The 23894-nt window shown below is 40.4% G+C and overlaps 1 protein-coding gene across 2 annotated transcripts in view; it reads right to left on the minus strand.

The window, feature by feature from the left end:
• Positions 1-1388: 1388 nt before the first annotated feature.
• antxr2a (ANTXR cell adhesion molecule 2a) overlaps positions 1389-23894 on the minus strand; it is a 124210-nt gene continuing 101704 nt past the window's right edge. For both annotated transcript variants that reach the window (XM_051950400.1, XM_022206354.2), the window contains exon 17: positions 1389-1735. In XM_051950400.1, coding sequence (XP_051806360.1) covers positions 1697-1735 — 39 coding nt within the window. In that variant the 3' untranslated portion in view covers positions 1389-1696. The remainder of the gene's footprint in view (positions 1736-23894) is intronic.

The raw sequence follows: 23894 nt of genomic DNA on the forward strand, positions 1-23894 counted from the left end.
TGGGACGCGAAGGAAGGAAACAAAGGATTAATTGGAGCGTCGTGTCGCTCGCCCGAAAATGTGAGCCGCTCGCCCTCAAACTTGACGGTTGCTGAACTTATTTTTAGTGTCATTTGATAAGCTTCCCTGCTTGCACAGAGACATCCCACTGACCCAGCCACTGGTCATTGTCTATACCGCTTCCCGTCAAAGCCGGCACGCTTTGTCAGGTTTCGACTCGAATATCCATTTTGCATCTGAAGTACGGTATCCGAAGTGACTGGATCATTCGAGCCTTTTTCTTCAGCTGCTGCCCCCTTTTTCCTCCTCCTCCTCCTCCTCCTGCCCCCCCTCCACGGTGTTTCTTTTTTTGTTTTTTCCGCTCGCACTGACATCATTTGGGACCGGCGTCATGACAGCGCGCTTGAGAAATCCACAATATACATAAATATATATTTTTTCGGGGTTGGGGTGGAGGGAGGGAGGCGGTAGGAGGGGAGGGGTTGGACATAATTTTGTGTAAATGAACAATACTTATCCGTCCGTCGCATCCGTTGCTTTGGGTTTGTGTTTTGGACGTTGGCGAGCCGTCACCGCCTCATTTTGTTTTTTTTTTTTTACCCCTCTTCCTGTAACGGGTCATTCAATGTCAAAAGGCATAAAAAACAGACAAGGCGAGTCTTCACAGGCTGCTGCTTGCTGTTGCCTTTAATTATTTTAATTAAACTTTGATATTCCGGTCGCTGAGGGAAGCTGGTGCGTCGCCCCCTCCGAGGAATCTATATCTTAAAAAAGTCGACGCGCCACGCTTTGGTGAGCAGACCGCGTCGAAAAACAGGGGCAAAGGGAGGAAAAAAACACACCACCAAGCGCCGTGTCAAGGTCTTAAAGGCATCAATCCCTCAAACGGAGCTGGAGATGGTCAGGAGGCTGTCCCGCGGTCCAATAACGCTCTATTAATTCCCCTTGTCCCGAGTGCATAATGAAAAGAAGGTGTCTTTAAAAAAAAACTAAAGGGCAAAGTCTTCCAGCACCTTGGGGCGTCCTGTCTACAATTTGTCATGCGTGTGCACTTCTCAGTGTTAAAATGACAAGATAAGCCAGTCAAAGAGCAGCCGCCAGGCATCCGGCCGGCGCCGCTGAAGTTGGAGAGGAGTCGCGATGATGAGACGTTGCCAAAAGGCGGCCGACTTCTGCACTCGCGAGGCCCGCCGGGATTATTCCGACTTCCACGCCAAAGGCAAACAGCCCCCTTTCTCTCTCTCTCTCTCTCTCTTTCTCTGCGTTTTTTTTTCTTTTTAAAGCTTCCGTCTGTGTCCATGAAATTAGGTTTTTACCACAGAAGGCACAATATGGTCAGAATATGTTAAAGCCTGAAAAGCTAACCGAGTCTGAGCGCTCCTGCTTCCTTTTTTTTTTTTTTTATCAATTACATTTATTTTTATTAATTAAAATAGTACAAAAAAAACCAAACAGATTTGGTGCAAGGAGAAGGTGGTAAATAACTTAAAGGGCATTAACACGGCGCCCTGTGTGCTGCTGAGGGCCGAAGGAGGAAAGTTTGTGGCAGGAGGTGAAGCAGAGTGAACGGATAGTGGTTTCAGCTGCAGATTACACGTCTTCAAACAGAGGATAAAACCTGGAATTCTCCTCTTGGTCCACAGCGATCAGCACACGGTGGTTTTTCACACAGCAGCTCCTTCTTCTTCTTCTTCTTCTACTGATGCTGCACTCGGTTGAAATTAATGCACCGGCCCTGAAAAACACACACATGGAAAAAAAAGAAAGAAAGAGAGAATTAAAACTTTTAGAATTAAGCTTCAGATTGCACAGCAGTTTTTATATTTTCTGATGTTTCTAATCAACATCTTACTGTTTCTCCCCTCTAAACAAAGAGTCATAATAATAAATTATATTCTTTAAAATATAAAATAAACACACTAAAAACACTAGATGAAGAAAAATATCTATATTTCTGCAAATGTCTCCAAAAACATCCCAAAACTTAATCCATCATTAAAGATCCAAATTGAAATGATTCATTTTGGGAATTAAAGCTAAAATATATTTTTTAAAATGATAATTTTTATCATTATTCTTATATTTGTCTGTATTTCTCCCAAAACTTAAATTTTTATATTTGAATCAAAAATGTATTAGCTCCCAATTATAATTTTTTTTCTGATTTTTTTTAATGGGAAATTACAAAATAACCAGCAGAGAAAATATATAAAAATAAATTTTAAGAAATATGTCAATGTCTGTGTATATTTCTTCCAAAACATCCCAACATTTATTTCATATTTAAATTTTAAAAAATGTGTCATCAATTATCCAAACATTAAATAACTGCTTCTAAGGTTTTCATTGAGAATAAAAATAAAATAAATAGCAGAAAAAATATTAAAATAAAAAATGTGCATAAATGTCTTTAAAAACACCCAAAATATTTTATATATTAATTTAAAAAAATCTATTTTCAAAGATGATGTTATCCAAATATTAAATCACCGACTCTTTGATTTTCTCTGAAAATAAACATTAAAAAAAATGAAAATCTGAAAAGTTTTTTAGAATATTTCTTTCAAAGCATCTTCAAGCAAAAAGCAAAGCATGAAAACACACCGAAGAAGACGATGTTCATTATAAACTGCATCAATAATATCCACAAAACAGTAAATCTATGGAAGCATCTTCAGCTGATAGTTCAGTCTCAGCTACAACCTGCAGCTCTTCTGCTGTAAACACCATCAGACCCTGATACAGAGCTCTCAGTTCCATGTGCATCGTGTATTTGTGTGTCTGTGTGTGTTTGCTTTCTGTCTGATCCTCTCATTGCAGCAGCAGCAGCAGCGTCTTCCTGACACCAAGAGGGAGCTCTCACACAGCGAATCCCAGCAGCCTCCCAGCTCCCAGTCCTCAACCTCCGAGTCCGTCAGAGCCTCCGACCCCCCAGCATCATCAGGACGCCTCGTTACGCTGCGTTCGTTAACCAGAGGATCGCCTGCGTCCTTCCACTCATTCTAAATGTTCAGCTCTGTCTGAGGCAGTGAGTTCAAATCACAAAAAAAAAAAAAGAAGAACACACTTCCTCATCTGCTTCTGGTCATTTCTGTCCATGCAGAGGAGAATTTCTGCTCTGGAAACTGTCCCTAAAGCAGCTTCAAGGTGTTTCCTCGTGCTTTGGGTGAGCTGCTCTTTTCATATGCAGCACAAACGTCCGTCAGGGTGAAAGAAAAGAAAAGAAAAGCAGGAATGTTTTCTAAAGGTGAGCCGACACTGTGGAGCTCACAGTCAGCAGGTTAAAAGAGGCACATTTCTGCAGGAGAAACATTTCTGTTGGTGTTAAAACAGCAGCGATTAAGTGATTAATCAATCAGGTGTCCACCACTAAATGAATCCACACAGGCTTTTTTTTAATTTCAGAATTGTTACATGGATTTTAGGGATATTTTTCAGGAAAAAAGTCTCAGATTTTAGCTCCTAAAATGAGAATATGTTCAGTTTTTCCTTCTCTGTGACTGAATGTCTTTGGCTTGTGACTTTTTTTCATTTTACAAACCAAATAACTAATTTATTAATCTAAAAACACAGGATCAGATGGAACTAATCCCAGCAGTTCTAAGGATAAAAGAAAGCAGGTTAACTCTGGCACATTTCTACACGAGAAGCATTTCTGTCAGTGATTAATTGATTAATCAATTAGTCACTGACTTTTAAACTAACTGCCAGTTTATTCTGGTAAACAAGTGACAGAACTGAGTACATTTTCTAGAAAAAAACATCAAAATTCTCTAATTTCGGCTTCCTAAATGTGAATATGTTCAGTTTTTTCCTCGTCTGTAACTGAATATCTTTGGGTTGTGGATTTTTACATGTTATAGACCAAACAACTAATTGATTAATCAGTTACTCATCAACTTTTAAACAAACTGCCAACTATTTTGATAAGCAACTGTGAGATTTGAGTAATTTTTCGAGAAAAAAACCCTCAAAATTCTCTAATTTCAGCTTCGTAAATATGTTCATATTCCGTTTTCTCCTCCTCTGTGACTGAATATCTTTGCTTGTGGATGTCATGTTGGGATTTTTACGTTTTATAGAGCAAATAACTGATTGATTACTTAAAAAAAACAAGAAAAGATGGAACTAATCCTAGCAGTTTTACAGGTTAACTCTGGCACATTTCTGCAGGAGAAGCAACGATTTATTCATTAATCAATTATTCAGCAACTAGTAAACGAGTAGCCAGCTATTTTGACGGGTCCAAGTCATTTTTTAAGAATAAAACTCAAAATTCTCTAATCTTAGCTTCCTAAATGTGAATATGTTTTGTTTTTTCCTCCTCTGTGACTGAATATCTCCAGGCTGTGGATTTTTACACGTTATAGACGAAAAAACTGATTAATTGTTAAAATAAGATAAAACTTAACTAATCCTCACATTTTAAAGGATTCTAAACTTCAGATTTCTGCAGCAGAAACATTTTTGTGGCATTTAATGCTGCAGAGATTAACCGATTAATCAATTAGTCGTCGACTGTTTAACAATTTTGATCACCGATGAACAAATCTGAGTCGTTTTTAGGATTTTAGCTTCATAAATGTGAGCATTTACGACATCACCTTGGGCTTTTTACATGTTACAGACCAAACAACTAATCGATTAACGTGGAAAATGAGACAGAACTTGACTAATCCTGAAGGAAACTCCTCACAGCTGCCAAAGCACCATCAAAGTAAGGGCATTTAGCTCTTCAGTTTAATGCTCTAAACTGAGATCTGTCAGCCTAAAATAAAAATAATCTGCAGTGCACATGTTCAGCATGTAAGAAATGCTTAAATAAAGTTTTAGAGCGTCATCAGTCAAACAAAATCAACCTTTAATGGCCAAAAAATGCATCAAGTTGAGTCCAAAAGTGGGTCCAGAGGTGGGATAGAAATGTGATCACTCACCAACTACACAAAGTGAATTCAGAGTAAACTGGAAAATCCAAACTTCTCTGGATTTCCCTTCCAATACCCTGCTTTACTACAGCACAGAATCCGACTGAATTTCAAAGATGCTTTGAGTAAAACGGCTACAAAACCTCTGTTAAACGTCGGTAGCTTAAAAAAACAAAACACCCGTTCCTTTATTTTGAAGGATTTCAGCAGAATCTGTTCCTAAAATACCAGAGGGACAACAAGGCACTAAAAAGAAGCTCGTCATTATACTGCATGCAAAACTACAAAATGAGGAAACTTCGAAGGCGCTTTCTGCGTGAAATGTCTGTAAAACATTTCAAAAAGTTAAAACTTGATAAATATGTTAAAAAAAATCACTGCTTTACATGCAAAATATGACAGCAGGGACTGAAATACTGACTTTAAATATAAATTACCTTTGTTATTGGCTTTTACAATCATTAAAAATGACATTAGCTATTTTAAAAAAAACTAGCATCTGTTCTCAAAACACCAACAAGGCACCAAAAAAGAGCTTTATTATGTTATTACAGAGCAGGACGTGATGGTTAAAGCGTCCCGGGTCTCTGCTGTCCAGACCTGATCTCACAGGTCTGAATGTTAAACGAGTGTTAGTGTTTGTTCCTGAGTCCACACTCTGCTGTTCTCTGCTCCTCTGATTTCAGCAGAAATATTGAGGCTTCCTTCTGGTGTAAAGAGTCAGTCATTTGAGACATCCATTATAAAAGCGGTTTTGGTGCTTAATAATTTGGATTTTTGCACTAATCTGCAGACACTCTGACCACAGCCGTCTCTAACTCGTCCCTCGGCCCGCGTCGAAGCCGAGCGCCGGAAGAAATTTCAATTTTAACTTTCACTTTTGAGAAGTTGTGAACTGGCACGGCCATCCGTCTGAAAAGACCTGGTTGATTTGCAGAACCGAATTTGCATGGATATGTGCACAGATTTGAGCTGCACATCTGCTTGCTTCTCTTTCTGAGAAAACAAAAGCACATTCTTGCACATGCAGGCCTGGCACGGAGCGGGGCGGACGCCTGCTATGGAGGTATTATGGTCGCAGGAAGGGGGGAAAAAAACACCACACAAAACAACAAAAAGAGTGACCGGGACGCTGGCTGCTGAGCGTGAGGCTGTGCAGCCAGCAGCTCCTCTTACTGTATCTGCTCTACAGTCTGGCTCGGGAGCAGAAGTGTGCATGGACCGACTGTGACAAGGGCTTTAGACAAGCTGGAGAATCCTCCATTTCTCATTATTTGGCAAGGCTGGTGGGTGTTTGGTGGAGGGGTGGGGGGGCTCGGCTCCGTCTCTGCATGGTAAGCCCCTCGACGTGTACCCTCTGCAACTAATCTCACACAGTCAACAAATAAGGCACATCAGATGCTGTTTTGGCCGCGGCCATCAGAGCGGCTAAGTTCAGTGGATTTTGCGGGTTTTACGGCGCGGGGGCTCGGCGGAGGGAAGCGGCGCTGTCGGCGGCGGCGGCAGGATGGCAGGCGAAGCAGGGGGATCTGGTGCGAGGGCGAAGCAGGTGCAGCACAATACGGTCAAACCCATTCCAGCTCCCCTGTTCCCCGGATGAACGGGGCCCCGACTTGGCAGGGAGCGCCGCCTTGTACCCGGGCCATGTTGGAGAGGCCGAGGCCCACCTGTGCCACCCGGAGCGCCACAACAATAGTCTGAATATGTCAGCACGGGATGTCAGGGGGATGTCGTCAGACGGACGGTGGCGTGACGGCAGACCGACGGATGGATGAGTCAGGTGCAGAGACGTAGAGGTGAAGAGACAAGAGGATGGTCAGAGGGAGGCTCTGATTAATCAGGTTCATTACTGACGCTCCACTGCTCCTCCACCGACAGAAATGGAAATAAATTCAATCCTGATGTCAAATTAAACTGATTGCAGCAGCATCCGTTCTTAAAATACCAGAGAAGACGAGAAGTTTGTCACTGAACTGCAGTGCAAGACAAAATATGAGGAAAATTCGAAGGCGTTTCCGAATAAAACGCTCACGAAAAGGCTACAAAAAGATACGTTGGTATATTTTTGGTTTATTTTTCTACTGATATTCGTAAATGTTTGCAGCATCCTTTCCTAAACTACCAGGGAAGCGCAACAGAACACCAAAAAGAAGCTGTATTGTCATTATAATGCAATGTAATCTAGAAACTTTTCCTTTCATTTTAAGGATTGCAGCCATTCCTAAGACACCAACAAGGCACCAAACAGAAGTTTGTCATTGTGCTGCAGTGAAAGACCGCGATGTGAGGACATTTCAAAGACGTTTCCTGAATCAAAAGGCGTTTTCACATGTAGTTACAGATATTTTTGGTTTATTTTTTATTTTCTACTCATATTTCTGAAATGTTTGCACAGTATCCTTTCCTAAAATTCCAGCAAAGTGCTACAAGACACCAAAAAGAATTACATTATGAAGCAGTGCGAGACGACAATGTGACTATTTTGAAGGCCCTTCCTAGTAAAACGCCTGCAAACGTCTCAAAAAACCTGGTTTCAGTGCAAAATGTGGCAGCATGGCATGAAATAATGATTGGAATAGAAATTAGCTGAATAAATTAAGTCACTTTTACAATTGTTTGGTTATTTTTTAATCTTTAAAATGTCAGTAACTGAAAACATGGCACCAAAAAGCAGCTTTACTGTCACAATGCAAGACTGCAAAACGAGTAAAATGCCTACAAACGCCGTAATAAACGTCAGTAACTTATAAAACAAAACACATGTTCCTTTATTTTGAAGGTTTGCGACAGCATCTGTTCCTAAAATACCAGAGGGGTACAACAAAGGACCAAAACGAAGCTTTACTGCCGTTACACTGCCGTGCAAAATGATAATATGCTGAAATCTCCAAGTTGAATATCTGCAAAATGTCTGCAAAAGCTCTCAAATAAACAATAGCAGTTTTGTTGTGCACAAATTCACTGTTTTAAGTGCAAAATATGGCAAAAGGAAATAAAATAATGACTTCAAATGGAAGTTATCTTATAAATTAGTGACTTTTACAACTATTTAATTAAATTTTAGTCTCAGTCTGAATAAAAAGTCTGCAAAAAATCTCAAAAAAATCATTAAAAGTGGCGGTAACTACAACTTTAATTTTATGGATTGCAACAGTGTCCAAAAAGAAGCTTTATTATCATTATACTGCTATGCAAAACTGTTATATGGCCCAATTTTGAAGGTGTTTTCCATTTAAAACCCATGCAAAAAACCAAAACACACACATTTTAAGACATATTTTTCTACTGATGATCCCCTGTACAGCTACAGCAATGCAAACTGCTCCACTGTTGGATTAATGAAGGCTTATCATATCATAAATATGTAAAAAGTCAAAGCTTAAACTGCAAAATCTAACAATAGCGAATGAAATAATTACTCTAAATATCAATTATCTTTGCTATTATTCAGTCTATTGATTTTTACTTACATCAGATTAGTTTTAGTCTCTAAAAACACCAATAAAGTCCAACAAAACCATCTCTTTCTTTAATTTTAAAGAACAAAAATAAACAGCACACGATGACATGAAGTAGGGGAAAAATCTGCTCATCATCACACTGAGGAAACTGAAACTTTCTGTTTAATTATCAAAGTTATCCACGTTACGTGCAGCTCTAATCCAAGTATTTGCAGCTGCACTATTTCCCATGCCAGAGAGCTAAAAAGCAGCCAGATCTTAAAGGATTCATGCAAGATTTCTTCCTGTTTCTGGAAAAGTCTGACAGGAATCCTGATCCCAGCAGCTCAAGCAAACTTGCCTAAGTCGAAGGAACACTTCCCTGTCTGACCGGAGCTGCTGCAGCTGAGGTCCACGTTTGCCCAGACCTCACTCTACATGTTTGTCACCGGGACTGTTGGCTTGTAACTGGAGGCTGAGCTCCAGAAGTGAAGCGGTTTGTGTGGAAACGAATGTTACTTCTTGAGGCGTTTGCATCCCGAAAGTCTCCGAAGATCTCTGCTGCACGAGGCGAGGAGATGCAGGAGCAAATGGAGGCGACTGCACCAAACTCTGTCATGTTTTATGCAACTTTTCAAGCTTTTAAAACACAATAAGATGCTGCAAAACTGTAAAATACTGTTTATAATAGCACATGAGTGATGCATGCACCAGAATGTTGGTGCCTGGTGAAGTTTTAGGGCCTGAAATGAGCTAAAACTGTCTCCTAAAGTCTTATTTTCATGTTGTGAATCAACAAAAATATCTGCAAGGTGCACCTTCTCAAGATCTGGCTCCAAAGTGACATGATTTGAGTCAACAAAGGGCTGGAAAGTTGTGAAAATATGGCATAGAACCTCAAAAAAACGCTGGATAGCTCACTGGTTTTCATATGTCCTCACATCGTCTCCAAACTCTACTTCACTGCTTCTGCACCTGCTTTAAAAACAACATCTGCACACAATCGCTGTGAAATTACATCTGAAGTGTCTCCATTTCTGACATGGACACGCCTGAAATCTGAAGCGATCGTAATGTTCGTGCACGAAAAAAAAGGAGCAAAACTGGACGCAAAGTCACATTTCCTGCCCAAAATGTGGATCCACCTTAAAATCACCACACTTGCCCAACTTCAGGGTCATTCTTGACTCAGACTCTGGAAGTCAAACCCCCTTCCGTCGCTAATTTAGTAAATAATTCAGCAATCGTCTCGGATTTCTAAGCCGAACAGAACTCGTGTTTGCCTCCGCGAGTCGCCTGCTCACAGCAAGTTTTGAATCGAGTCTCCACCACTGTTTTTTGGGGGAGACAAATAACCGGAAATAAACACAGCTGATGGAGAATTAGCTCCTTTTCCAAATGTTTGTATTGGCTTGGTGTATTAATTGATTGTATAGTTTGTCACATTTGCAATATCAAAAACCCACAAAAAAAGAAGACTTAAAAAAAAAGATGCACGAAAAGAAGAATCCAGTTAGGTTACAGAACTAATCTCCCATCTGGACTGTAGTGTGAAAACACTTGCAAGCATGAGAGTTGTAATCCAGTTGCAAGATGCTTATTTTGCAGTGATAAGCTTCGGGCTTTGAAAGATTTTATTACCAGAACAGAGACTTTTTTTTCCCCCACATTAGAGCGTCGCAAGCCTATACAGTAGCTTAGTTAATCTAGGGCTTACTTAATCCAACAGCAACACTCATCACTCGTTATTCCAACACTTGGTGGTTGTTCTGACAAAATGTTAATAAGCTGAACAGTAAATTCAGACTCACGCAGGCCTCACATACAGCTGCACATGCTGCTCCTTCTCTTACAGTTCAGCTCACAAGACATACAACATTCCTACAGTATTTGAGGAGAAAGGTTACATAATCTGTGCAGTAAAGGTGAATGTAAAGGCTTGTGGGTGCAATAAAACGAGAAAGTTTTAAATGCAAAATGATGAAGAAGGCTCTGCACTTGTGGAAGCCAATGATACATTCATTGGCTTTTAATTGGGCTTAATTAGCACAGCTAGCTTTAGCAGACATGCAAAGAGCAGGATTAAGCATCCCAAAACTTGAAATGTCACTTTTTGGGCAATAGATGCACACAATGGCAAATGCAAATGTAAAACTACCTGTATAAGAATTGCAGAAAAAGTCAGAAAACTCCTAATTTTGGGAGTTTCATTCACTACACTGGGGAGATGGAACATACCACGTTGCAAGGGGAGGGTCCAAACAATGGTACTGACCTTTGTAACACTGCCTGAACAGGTATAAAGGCTTTGTTTGGCCCAGTTCTGAGGAAATCATGGGAATGTTTACGTACTCTGCACTCAAAGAACCCCAAACTCAGACTGCACAACACTGTGAGAAAATGTTGCTTTGACAGCGTTTTAAATGTTTTTAGAATCTGTATGTTCATTCAGAAATGCATGAACACACGTATAGTGACGGGATACCGACAGGAAGACGACAAACTAAAGACAAAACCTGAACCTCTGACACCTACAATGAGGAGGACTGGTTGGCAATTTGCTGACAAGCATTACAGATCAATACAAAGTTGATGGAATTTCCCTCGGGATTTATAAAGTGTCTGTCTGTCTGTCTAGTTCTGCCCTGATGGGAGTGGTCTCTTACTGTGCAGTGATAGCGCAAAATGGCTAACTGAATGTTTTGATGAAAAACTCATGCTCTTGCCTTTACAGCCATCAGATTTAAACCCAACTGAGCACCTATGAGAGATTTTGGACTGATCTGTTGGACCCTGCTCTCCAAAACTATCATCAAATCACCAAATGAGATAATATCTGTTGGGAAAATGGCATTCATCCCTCCAGTAGAGTTCAAGAGACTTACGTGTGCTTCGTCTTGCAACACCATGCGTCGTTTATTTGGAACTGACCGGTCCATTTTCGTAAAATTGAAGTAAGATGAGGTTGTAACTGCAGTTCACACAAGTTCAGTTAAAGTTGAGAAGTCAAACTCAGTCAGACTGGGTTTGACAAAAATGGCTGGCAGTTAGCTAAGTTCAAACACCATGCGAGGTCTTCTTCTGGCCCTGGTGGCGGCTTGGAGTTCCATGTCTTGCCCAAGGACACATCGGCATGTGGAGGGCTGGTGATTGAAGCTTTGTGAATTCTATTGCTTTGTAAAGCACTTTGTGACTCCAGTTTTTAGATGCTACAGAAGATCAGATATGTAATCCCTCCAGCAAGTTCTAGATTTGAAGTTCTACCCCAGTTGGATGTGACCTCAAAACTGCCCAAAGAAGATGTCTGAACCCCCTCAGCTGGGTCCTTTCGGCAGCAGTAGCAGAAACTTAACTCCAAGCTCCTCAGCCTATCTTTAATGGTCAGTTCAAGCTTTCCATATCTGTTTTTGTAGGCCGATACGGGGACTACAGGCACGGCTATGGCTCTGTTCATTCTGTTTTACTACTCAGGATCCTCAGCCACATATTGGACAAGGCCTTTATCAGGCCTCACAGTGGAAGACAGCCCTCTAATCTTTACACACAGCTCACTGTGATGAGTGTGTTAAACATCCCCAGTAGTTCATCTTAATGTGGATCAAGTTAAACAAGTGAAAAGCTGCCAAAACGTACCTATTTGTAGATGTTACACATAATTCAGACCATATAATAGGGTACTTCTTAGCTTTACTTTAGTCAACAAGATAAGACCAGACATTACCCGTCATGTTCTACTCAAGAATCTCAACAAGAAGACGATTTCCACGAATAAAATATGTTTCTGGACAATAGTTCAAGAAAAAAGACTGCAGGAACTTGCTAAGTGGTGCAAACATTTACAAAAATGGCTCCATAATCTGTCATTTCAGGCTTTCTGTTTCCATTTCAGTGTAATACCCAACAATTACGACTGCGATATTAAGTCAGAACGTGCTAAAACAACAAATAATAGCTATCGGAACAAGGAGGTTGGTTTTGTTAGCCTATATGGTGAATTTTACGTAGCTGATCTGCAAAAAAACGGGTTCTGCAGGTGCAATTCTTATGGTAGGAACACACACAAAGGTTAATGCCACCCTTCAACAGCGTACAGGTTCTTGCAGTGAAAAACCGTGTAGCTGGTCTTTGCCGTCTCTCTTGAACAAATCCAAAGAAACTGGTTTTCGTGTCATAAAAGTGAGGAGAAAAACTGATCCAGAACTCGTCACTCATTGCATTTATGTTAGTTTTAACTTGACTGAACCCAACCTACGTACTAGAAATCCACCATTTGAAAAAAAAACCCTACATTTCCAACAAGAAAATAAGTTTCTGAACAGTAGTTCAAGAAAATAAACAGCTTTGCTAAGTGGTACAAACATTTACAAAAGGTTGTTGCTAGAGGTACGGACCCGTACCCGTAGCCTGGGGCCTATGGATACGGCACTTTCCATTTGCCAATCAGATACGCGAGATCTGGTCACGTGACTCCCGGTAGACGCTAGAGGTACGGACCCGTAGCATCAGTACGACAGGTACGGACCCTAAACCTAACCCTAACACTAACCCTAACCTTTGCTTACCTTTCACCAGTTTTTAGTGGTTAGCAGCTTCTTGAGTCGCAAGACTCGAGTACGGGTCCGTATGTGTCTGGCAAACGGAAAGTGCCGTATCCGTAGGCCACAGGCTACGGGTACGGGTCCGTATCTGTAGACACTACCTTTACAAAAATGGCTCTGTAATCAGTAATTTCAGGCCTTTTGCTTCCATTTTGGTGTAATATCCAACAGCTACAGCTGCGATATTAACTCAGAATGTCAAGTAGGCTTGTATCGTTAGATGTTATGGTTAATTTTATGTAGCTGATCTGCTAAAAATGGCCCTGAGAGAGGTTCTACAGGTGCAGTTCTAACGGTCGGACCGTGCTCAAAGGTTAATGCCACCCTTTAACAGTCGAAAACTGTAGCTGGTCTTTGCGTAAATAATAATTTCACCTTATGTCTCGGGCGTCTCTCTTAAACAAATCCTAAGAAAGTGGTTTTCGTGTCATAAAAATTCTGAGAAATTCTGGCCCGACAGCTCAGTCTGATCCGGAACTCATCATTTATGTTAGCTTCAGCTTCGACAGAACCCAACCTACGTACCAGAAATCCACCATTTGATAAGAAAGACGTGTGAACTAATCCTTCCTCAAACCCACAGTCCTGCAGTGTGAGCTTAAAAAAAACAAAAAAAACAACCAACAACTCGTCTCCTCTCCCCTTTACCGAGCGGCTTCCTGTCGGGCCTCAGCCACCAGACATGTGTTCTGTTTTACTCGGCGTCCTCTGCCACATATTGAACAAATTAAAAGTTCAAGTTGCAGGGAGAAGCACAGCTGCACGGGGGACAGAGGAGAGAGCCAGAGTGTGAGCAATCCTCCCTCCACGAGGCTGCCGGCCATCTCCTCGCAGCCCCTCGTCCACACACACTCGCTGCCCACACAGCGCTGCCATCTGGCCTGCTGGGAAATCAGAGCCACCTGAGACTCGGCCAAATGCATGATGCTCGCTGACAACTCGGACATCTCTGCCGATTGTAAAGAGATGAATAAAGATTATACAAGCACATAAGGTACATTGGAAGGCGGAGGAGCGCACCAGCAGATCCGTTGGAGGACGCTGGAGGAGAAGTTGAGCTTATTTCAGTTCCAAGAGCAGAAAATAGTTTCCATCTACTCCGAATGTCCTTCATGGCCACGTGGATAAACAAATATGTAGTGTGTGAACTTCAGCGCTGACATAAGCTTCTGAATCATAACTAAAAGCACATCGTTTATATAAAAGTATACAGAAAAGCTGCATTTAAAAACCCGCCTGCCGAGATTTGCTTCCAATTCGGCCACAAAATCACAAGTGAGATCCAAAACTGATTCCATTTGATCTAAAAGGTGTTGCTGAAGAATCACTGCATCCATTAAAGCTTTATCTAAACCTCATCATTTAGAACGTAGTCAACTGAGAGACTAAAATATGTTGGCACACAAGTTAGTAAAATAATAAAAACCTTATTCGAAGCATTGAATCAACAAAATAGGAGCAGCAGGAGATGAAATCGTAACTCCGAAAGGCCCAAAGGATGAGAGTGAGTCAAGTTTCAGATTGTTTTGCAAGAGCACAGCGAGCAAAATGGGATTTTCCAAGGAAAAACAGCCAGCAGCTGCAGATTAATCCAATCATCTGACGAAGGCCCACATTAAAAGACAGTAATGAGGTGATGTAAAGGGGTAAACAACACTGTAAGAGCCCTATAAATAAATAAAAGCCAATATCTATCAGGCTTTATTGAGAGTAACCGTAGCATACAGCTCATATACTAACACTCAATGCAAAGTGTGCTAAGTTTTCCCTTCTCTTTGTCTGAGGAGGAGGTCATGTAGCAAAGAACCTCTTATGAAACGGTAACTTTCTCTATTCAACAATCCAAACAACAACAGTAATATTAAATATCAACTAAGAAAACACGTTTCCAGACAGCAGTTCAAGAAAATCAGTGGGTTTCAAAGCTGCAAAATGGTGCAAACATTTACAAAAATGGTTCTGTAACCTGTCCTTTTCGGCCCTTCTGTTTCCATTCCAATGGCAACGAAAGCGATGTTAGCTCAGAGTGCTAACACAACAGTAGATAGTTGCTACTGGAGCGATGGAAGTTTGTTAGCTTAGCACTCTGAGCTAACATCGCTTTCATTCCAACGGCAATGAAAGCGATGTTAGCTCAGAATGCTAACACAACAGCAGATAGTTTCTACTGGAACAGTGGAGGTTTGTTAGCTTAGCACTCTGAGCTCAAATCGCTTTCATTCCAACGGCAATGGAAGCGATGTTAGCTCAGAATACTAACACAACAGCAGATAGTTTCTACTGGAACAGTGGAGGTTTGTTAGCTTAGCACTCTGAGCTCAAATCGCTTTCATTCCAACGGCAATGGAAGCGATGTTAGCTCAGAATGCTAACACAACAGCAGATAGTTGCCACTGGAACAATGGAGGTTTGTTAGCTTAGCACTCTGAGCTAACATCGCTTCCATTCCAACGGCAATGAAAGCGATGTTAGCTCAGAATGCTAACACAACAGCAGATAGTTTCTACTGGAACAGTGGAGGTTTGTTAGCTTAGCACTCTGAGCTCAAATCGCTTTCATTCCAACGGCAATGGAAGTGATGTTAGCTCAGAGTGCTAACACAACAGCAGATAGTTGCGACTGGAACAATGGAGGTTTGTTAGCTTAGCACTCTGAGCTAACATCGCTTTCATTCCAACGGCAATGAAAGCGATGTTAGCTCAGAATGCTAACACAACAGCAGGTAGTTGCTACTGGAACAATGGAGGTTGTTAGCTTAGCTTATAGCTGATGATGATGTTGGAGGGAAGATTGAAACCCGACAAGCACATCAAGAGGGCAGAAAAATGGTTCTTGCTATGCTAAGTTTAACCAATTAGCATTTTTTCTTGTCTGAGTTATGCAACTGGCACAAAAGTGTTCTTGGGGTGGTTCAGAGGTACATATTCCTTTTTTCTCCGCTAAAAACATCCCTGAAAGAGCTTCTTCAGTGTAAAAGTTCAGCCAGACTGGATCATATATTGTTATGTATTGGATTTATCTGCAATTAACAGCAGGATTTATACACTTAAAAAGAGGAAAATGGTGTAATTTATAGGTAACTAAAGCCACACTTACAGCTGATTACATTACTACACACATTAAGAGTTATTATAGCCACATAAAGTTTATTGTTTTAGTGTATTTGTTGTGTTTAAACACTGTCTGTTAGTATTTTTAACAAACCAAGTTCCAGTTTCCTCCTGAGAGCAGATTTCAGGGCGGAATATCACATTTTAATGGTCAGCATGTCGATTAAATTGTAATATTTCATTTTTATGTGACTTTACTGCCTCAGAGTTACTGCCAGTATTAACTCTTACTTTTCTATTCTGGCCTTATTACAGCTGATTTGTTTTTATTTATCAATAATATGGTGCTTTTATGCACATTTAGTTTTCTTTGACAACGTGGCAAAAGAATTTGAATGAATGAATGTTTTTATTTTGGACACAAAAACAAATCAAAATATTCAAAAGAAACAAAACACGAAATAATAACCCGACATATCCAAAAAGGACACTCAGTTCCCCAGTGCCATAGTTGTTTATGTGCATATTTACAAACAAAAAAGAAAATAAATAAAACAGCTAAACAAATATTAATTAATCAGTGATAAACCCGTGTTTATTGAACCCCTCCTCCTCCCTGTACCTCCTGAAAACCATATTTTTGTGCAGTTTTTAACTTCTTTTGGGATTTTTTTGGGATTAATGCACTTTTTTCTTGCTTTTCTAAGTTCTGGAAGTGACACCAACAGCTTTCCAGACCTTTTTTTTTATCCTTATGTTTGTCTGTATGACTGAAGCAGACTGATGACTGAATCTACAGGCGGATGAGGCTGGAAAAAAAGTGGATTTACTTCACTTTTAATCTGCTTTGTTGACAAATATTCAAATTTTTTCTTGAAAATCTAAGAAAAATCAACCAGTGAGAGATCATAGATCCTTGTTTGTCCTTTAAAAGTTGAAAAACTTTTTAAAGATGCGGATTTGAAGCGAATGATTGCAAGATGTTCCTTCAGTTGACGCCACAATTACAAAAAAAAGAAGTCACTGATAAATGTACATCTCATGTATGAATGAAGCAGGCTAATGACTGAACCTACAGGTGGATTTACTTCACTTTTAATCTGCTTTGTTGGTAAATATTCTAATTTTTTCTTAAAAATCGAAGAAAAATCAACCAGTGAGAGATCATAGCCCCTCGTTTGTCTTTTAATCGAGTTGAAAAGCGAATTAAAGATGCAAATTTGCAGCTAATGACACGCAAAAAAACCCAAAACTTTCCTAAAGTTGACACGACAGTTACAAAAATAAACAAGCCACTGATAAACCTGTACGTCTGTATTCATGAATGAAGCAGAAAATCCAAATAAAACGCGTAAAACACGACGACGAGGAAGATATTTAAGATCGGGAATGAGAGCAGCCACTGCATTCCATGCTAGCATCGGGAGAAGGCGTGCAGATGGTGTCACCGAGCCTCTTTTTTTTACTTAAATCTGTAATTTTTATTGTTTTAACCAGTCATTCGTGCACGATTCCGCCTGCTAAACGTGTAAAAATCCAGCTTCTGCCTGGAATAACGGCGCCGAAGCTTGAAGCGGCGCTACTGTAGGTGCAGCTGTTTCCTGCCCGGGCCTCCTGCTCCCCTCCGCCACCTCCACCCTCTCTGATTTTGTCAGAGTAAGTGCACATCATTGGCAGCTAAAAGCTCTGGGCACCGTCCCTCTGGTTGTTCCAGAGAAATGCCAATCGTTTTGGCGTCGACGGGGCCCTCACAGACGGCGCATGAAGGCACAGATGGCACTAATGGACGAGCAGAATCCAACCGAGGGACCGGGACAGAGCCACACCGGAGCGCCGTCCAAATAACTGTAGTGTGAATGTACTGTATGGCCAACGCGCCGCTCTGCTCTAGCGGGGCCCGGTGCCACGGCAATGCGGCATAAAGAATTTAAAACGATAAAATAATCATAGGAGGGAAGAGGAGAGGGGCCGTGGGAGGATCGGCGTGGAGCGGTGCCAGCGGGATCAGACAGAGGAGAGATTGTTCTTGGGCTGATATGTGCTGAAGTGATTTCGACAGGCCTCGTCCAAGTCAACCCACTCCAGTCAGACAACTGCAGCTCACGGAGCGACTGAAGCGCTCTGTCTGCGGGCTGCACCTTCTCCCGGTACAATGGTACTTTTGTGCGACGTGTGAGCCAGCTGATAGCCCGTTTTACGACCTGCGAGGCGACAGACTTGCTTCTCTTTTTATTTTCTTCCTAGCTCCTCTCCTCCCTCCGTTTCTTTTTCCACGTGATGCCCACATGCTGCAGATTTTTAACATTTGTTGTGTAATGCATTCACAAAAAACACTCCTGTGTCCCTGTCTCTCTTTCTTTTTTTTTTTTAGCTAGTAGTGCTAAACAGATGCTTGTAGGAAGAACTAGTCACAGCTTTCTGTGGTGCTAAGAGGCTGCAGAAAAAACCTGTTTGGAGCGCCGTGTTCTTTTGATAAAAGTTGAAATACTTTGAAGCGGTCATGCTACTTTATGCTTTCCAGCCTTCTGTGTGCTTTCTAAAAATGCAAGCAGCATTGGGGTGTCAAAGCAGATAGGTGGGCAGCGAAGAAAACGATAGCATGACATTTTAAAAACTACCAAAGCAGCATTATATGGATGAAAGTTTCACAGGTCGGCTAGTTGGCAGCGGGAAATGCATGCAATCTGCAACGTAAACTCCCCATTGAAAGATGACTCAAGTGCGAAATCGAGTTGCTTTGACGCTAAAGAAGGAGAAAGGAGTGAGTTGTGCAGCTCAGAAAACATGTGCAACCCAAAAATAAAAGCCGTTTGTTAATTTTTTTTCCCTCTGGGTGCCACAGCGGCTCAGCGTCCGCCGAGGGCCGCTGGGCTCATCTGTACTTTCAGATCATCGCCACGACCGTCCTCCCCGAGAGGCCGAGAGAGGAGCCACGGACGCTCGCTGGAAACATAAGCTCACATCGTGTCTGCAGGCCATCGGCAGCCATCTTCCACCGAGAAACGAGCCACGATGCCACTTAAACTTCAGCCTCCGAGTGAACAAAGCTGCTCATAATTAAAATACGAGTCCCACGAGGCTGGAGCGGAGCGAAAAGACAGACAAAAGTGGCAAGAATGAGACGCCAAAATGGAGAAAAGACGAACATCTTGTACATTTTTGAGTTCAGACCGAAGGCGCCGAGTGTTTAAAAGTCAGCAGGCACAAAAAACCTCCTGCATAATCAGTCCTGCCTCATTTCAGCAGGAAATAATCTAAAAAAAAAAGGTAAAAATATTCTGATTTCTGCCGCTTAGAGCTGCTAAAATATCATTTGCATCACTTATGGGTGTGTAAACTGCAAGATAAGACATGTTTAAAGAGGAAAAATGAAGAAAACTGAATTATTTGAATGAAAAATAAGAATAAATTCACAAGCATGTAAAGACTACTACTCTGTTAATACTGTATCAAACTGAATATACCCCAAAAATCTGAGATATTCATATATTTTGCACACTTATATACACTGATTATGCTGTTAATTCTGCTCATAAAGCTGTTCCACTTTAACATTTTGCGTTAAACTGCCTTTTTTTGCACTTCTTCTTAGAAAACGACCTGCATTTTTAGTATTTTTTACTCTAAAGTTGAATCTAATTTGACATTAAAGCGACATATCTTTAGACTTCTACAGGGTTTTATGTTATTCATGACTCAACAATCATGCAAAACTGAACGTCTCGCACATTTCTGAGTTCAGATAAAAGGCGCCAAGTGTTGAAAAGTCAGCAGTGTAGCGACAAAAATGCCCCAAAAGCCCCCTACATAATCAGCCCTGTCTCGTTTCTGCAGGAATTAATTTTAAAAAAAAGGTAAAAATGCTCAGATTTCTGTCGCTTAGAGCTGCTAAAATATCATTTGCACCCATTATGGGTGTGTAAACTGCAAAATAAGACATGTTAAAATGAGAATAATCAAGAAGAGAGAGGACTTATGAGTGAAAAATAACAAAATGCACTAAAAATAAGCAGAAATTCACAAGCAAGTAAAGACTGCTGCTGTACTAACACCCAAAATGCACATACTATGCTGGGATTTATGACCTTTACATCTTAGATAATTCTCCACTTAAACATTTTGCACTAAACTGTCCTTCTTTGCACTTCTTCTTAGCTAATAAGCTGCATTTTTTACTCTAAAATTGAACCTAATTTGATATTAAAGCGTCACATCTTTAGACTTTTGCAGGTTTTTATATCTCTGAGGACTCCACAATCCAGATTTCATCCCAAAATGTTCAGACAAACCCCCTATAATTGATGCTTCTTCAGTAAAACGGAGCCGCTTACGTAACGGATGCGTTGTTTTTTTATGTAATGTAACGTTTTCTAGCAGCCGTCTGTGTCTCCACTCAACCAGTGACATAATACTTTCTTCTTTCTGAGTCTTAACAGGAAGAAAAAAGAAAAAAAAAAACTGTTTCTCTCCAAATATAAATCTGCTAAATATCCTTTTTGGCTAAACTTTGTTGCCTTAAATTAATCTGTCAATATTTTAAAAAGCACAGATGATTCAGTCTTCACAAACCTCTTAGTAAACAAAGGTCTCCGGATGACTCATTAGCAGCAATGTGCTTTACTTTGATGCCAGTCCTGCTTTTTTTTTTGTCAGAGTAAGCAGATATATTTTCAAGATCTTCTTTTTTGGAAGGAAACTCTTTGATTAGCCTCAGCTTTTTTTTTTGGAAACCGTCCCTTCATGCGTGTGCAGAAATGTGTGTTTCCCCCTTTTTTAATGCAGCGGCGGTGAGCAGGACGAGGTCACGTGATCTGAGAGGAGATGCAGGACATGCGACGGACCGAGGGGAGCGAGCTGTCGAGACGGGGTGGTGGTGGTGTTTTTTTTTTTTTTTTGCGGTGTTGTGCCAGAATGCCACGTATTAAAGCCCCTGGAGAGGCAGCAAGAAATGATTCTGAACCTGAACTGTGAATCTGACGCTTGATTTGGAAAGAAAAAGTGGAGTTTTAATAAGATAAGACGCCTAAAATACATCAATCCACATGCAAATGCATTAAAATGAGCTGCAGTGCTCACTGGAAATCACAATACAGGATGTATATCGTTAAAATGAAATCAAATGAAAATCTAAGTACACCCCCTGTCAAAAGTTTTGAGACAGGTTCTAATTTATTTGAATGGGAAAGTGTCTCAAAACTTTTGACAGGGGGTGTACTTAGATATTCATTTTTAACAATATAGGATGTATATTGTTAAAAATGGAATCAAATAAATATCTAAGTATGTTCACAAGTAGCAGCAGGGATGTAGTGAACAGTAAGATGCATTTATAGTGTTCATAATACGCTTCGTTAGGAAATATCTTCGCATTTTCTTTTAAAATAATGGTTCCCGCCCCCAAAAAAGTCAGGAAACGAAATGATTCCCAGCATCACGAGGGGTTAAAAACCCAGATCTGAACTGCACATCTGGAGCAAAAACAGGGAATTTACTCCACTTTTAGTCCCCATTGTTCATCAAAATTCAATTTTTTTACTCTATATGAAAAAGAAATGCAAATCTGAAGCGGATTTGCTTCAGTTTTAATCTGCTTTGTTAGTGAATATTTTCACATTTTCTTATAAAGTAATGGTTCCCGCCCCAAAAAACAAAAGAATAAATGATTCTGGCAGACATAAAACTGTTTGCTTCAGTTTTAATGTGCTATGTTCATAAATATTTTCACATTTTCTTTTAAAATAATGGTTCCCAACAAAAAAGAAGTCAGAAAAATACATGATTCTAGCAGCCTGAGAGGTTAAACACACGCATCTAGACAGCGAATGTGAAAAAAGTGGATCTGCTTCTTTTTTAGTCTGCATTATGAATAAATATTGCTATTTTTTTCTGTTTAAAAAGAAAGAAGGCACCCTAAAAAACTGATATCATCACAGAATCACAGATCCAGTGATAGCTCACATCCCCTCACTTTTCTACAGGAAGAAATTGTTCTGGACAGAAACTACAAATCTGTAGCTTGATTTGGAAAGAAAAACTGACTTTGCTTCAGTTTTAATCAGCTTTGTTCATAAATACCTTAAAATTTTCTTTTGAAATAATGGATCCCGCCAAAAAAGTCTAAAAATAAACGACTCCGGCATCACGAGAGGATAAAAAAACCCGGATCTAAAGTGCAAATCTACAGCTGGAAGTGGAAGAAAAAGGAGGTCTGGTTCACGTTTAATCTTCTTTTTTGAAAAATATAATAAATATTAACAGTTTTTCTAAAAATAAATCAACATCTCACACTCGTATCATTACATTAATCCTTTAGATTCAAATATTCAGCAGGAGATCACAGCTCCTTTTAAAGTGGATCAATCAATGAAAAATGCAGATTTTGTAGCTACAGTTGTGTAAAAATGTTGCTTTTCCTTTTCAATAAATGGACCTGGCCTCACATCCCCTCTGAGACGTGAAAAACCCAGATCTGAACCGCAAAGAACAGTGGATTTTCTTCACTTTTAATCTGCTTTGTTTGGAAATATTCTCACTTTTTCCTAAAAATCCAAGAAAACACAACCTGTAATATTTCCAGCGAGAGATCAGAGTTCCCCGTTTGTCCTTTAAGAGTTGAAAAAAGATGCAGATTTGCAGCTAATGACGAATCTGGAAGTCAAGGAGGATTTGCTTCACTTTTAACATGCTTCTATCTTTTTATAAATATGGTTTCCCCCTAAAAAACTCTCATATTAGTGTCATTCCAGAAACAACACAGCTCCTCGTTTCTCCTTTAAAAGTTCATCGACTAATTAAGGATGCAGATTTGCAGCTACTGATGTCTAAAAAACAAAACACTGCAAAGCTTTTCTGCAGTTCACACGACAATTAGACAAAGAAAAAGAAGGTAAAACAAAAGCATTAATGGGAAAGTGTGCCTAATCACACACACACAAAGGAGATGATTGCGCTGTGGGCTGATGAATCCGTTATTAGTAGTTTGGTTTGTTTCATCTTCGCCAGTAGGAGAACATCTGTAGCCGCCTTATCAGAGTTTGGCTGTGACAGACAGAAAAGTTGCCTTTTGTGCTCATCAGTGAGGCTTTTCTCTTATTATTCTGCCTTCTAATAACCAGCTGAGCGCCTGTTTGCTGCTATTCTGCGATTAAATGAAGTTTATTTTCCTTTCTGGTTGCAAAATATGCAGATTTAAAGCATAGATGTGCAGCAAAGCACTATAATTTGTGAAAAATATAAGATTTCTACCATGCATAAAGTTTAAAACAAGCCACATTTTTATTTGAAAGATGCTTCTTCATGGGTTTTTTTTCTTTTGCATTTTGACTCGGTGTTGTCGCTGCACATTCCACACTGTGCTTATTTAGCACAGCTCCGGTCTGATTTACGTCGGACGCGTAATTCACAGGCAAAATCTGTCTTCAAGCTCAAAGTTGAATCTGATTTTACAGCAAAAAAGTCCAGCTTTAAATCTCGACCGGGAGAAAAGTTGTTATTTACGAGGCTGTAAACCAACGGGGTGGAAATACGAGCGGCGGGATGCGACGGCGGCGGGTGGAAAAGGCTCGGCGATAAAGCATCTTGTTAGCTCCACTGAGGAAAATATGCTTATCAAGCCGCATGTTAATACGAGCAGTAAATAATGCGATCATCGGCCAGTGATGCTGGAAATATAACAGCGTGAAGGAGCCTGAAGCTACGCTGACTGCAGGGAGGTGTTGTGGTTTTTTGAACATGGGCTACAGACTGTGAGAACTGGGTTAATATGACCTGAGCGCTGAAGACACGAGCAGCAAAACACACACTGGGGTGGACCAACAAACAGGCATTTTACCAAACCACACACACACACGTCATCATGCACAGAGCTCAAAAAAGAAAAAG

This window comes from Acanthochromis polyacanthus, chromosome 7 (genome assembly GCF_021347895.1).
Source record: "Acanthochromis polyacanthus isolate Apoly-LR-REF ecotype Palm Island chromosome 7, KAUST_Apoly_ChrSc, whole genome shotgun sequence".
In the NCBI taxonomy this organism is placed as follows: Eukaryota; Metazoa; Chordata; class Actinopteri; family Pomacentridae; genus Acanthochromis; species Acanthochromis polyacanthus.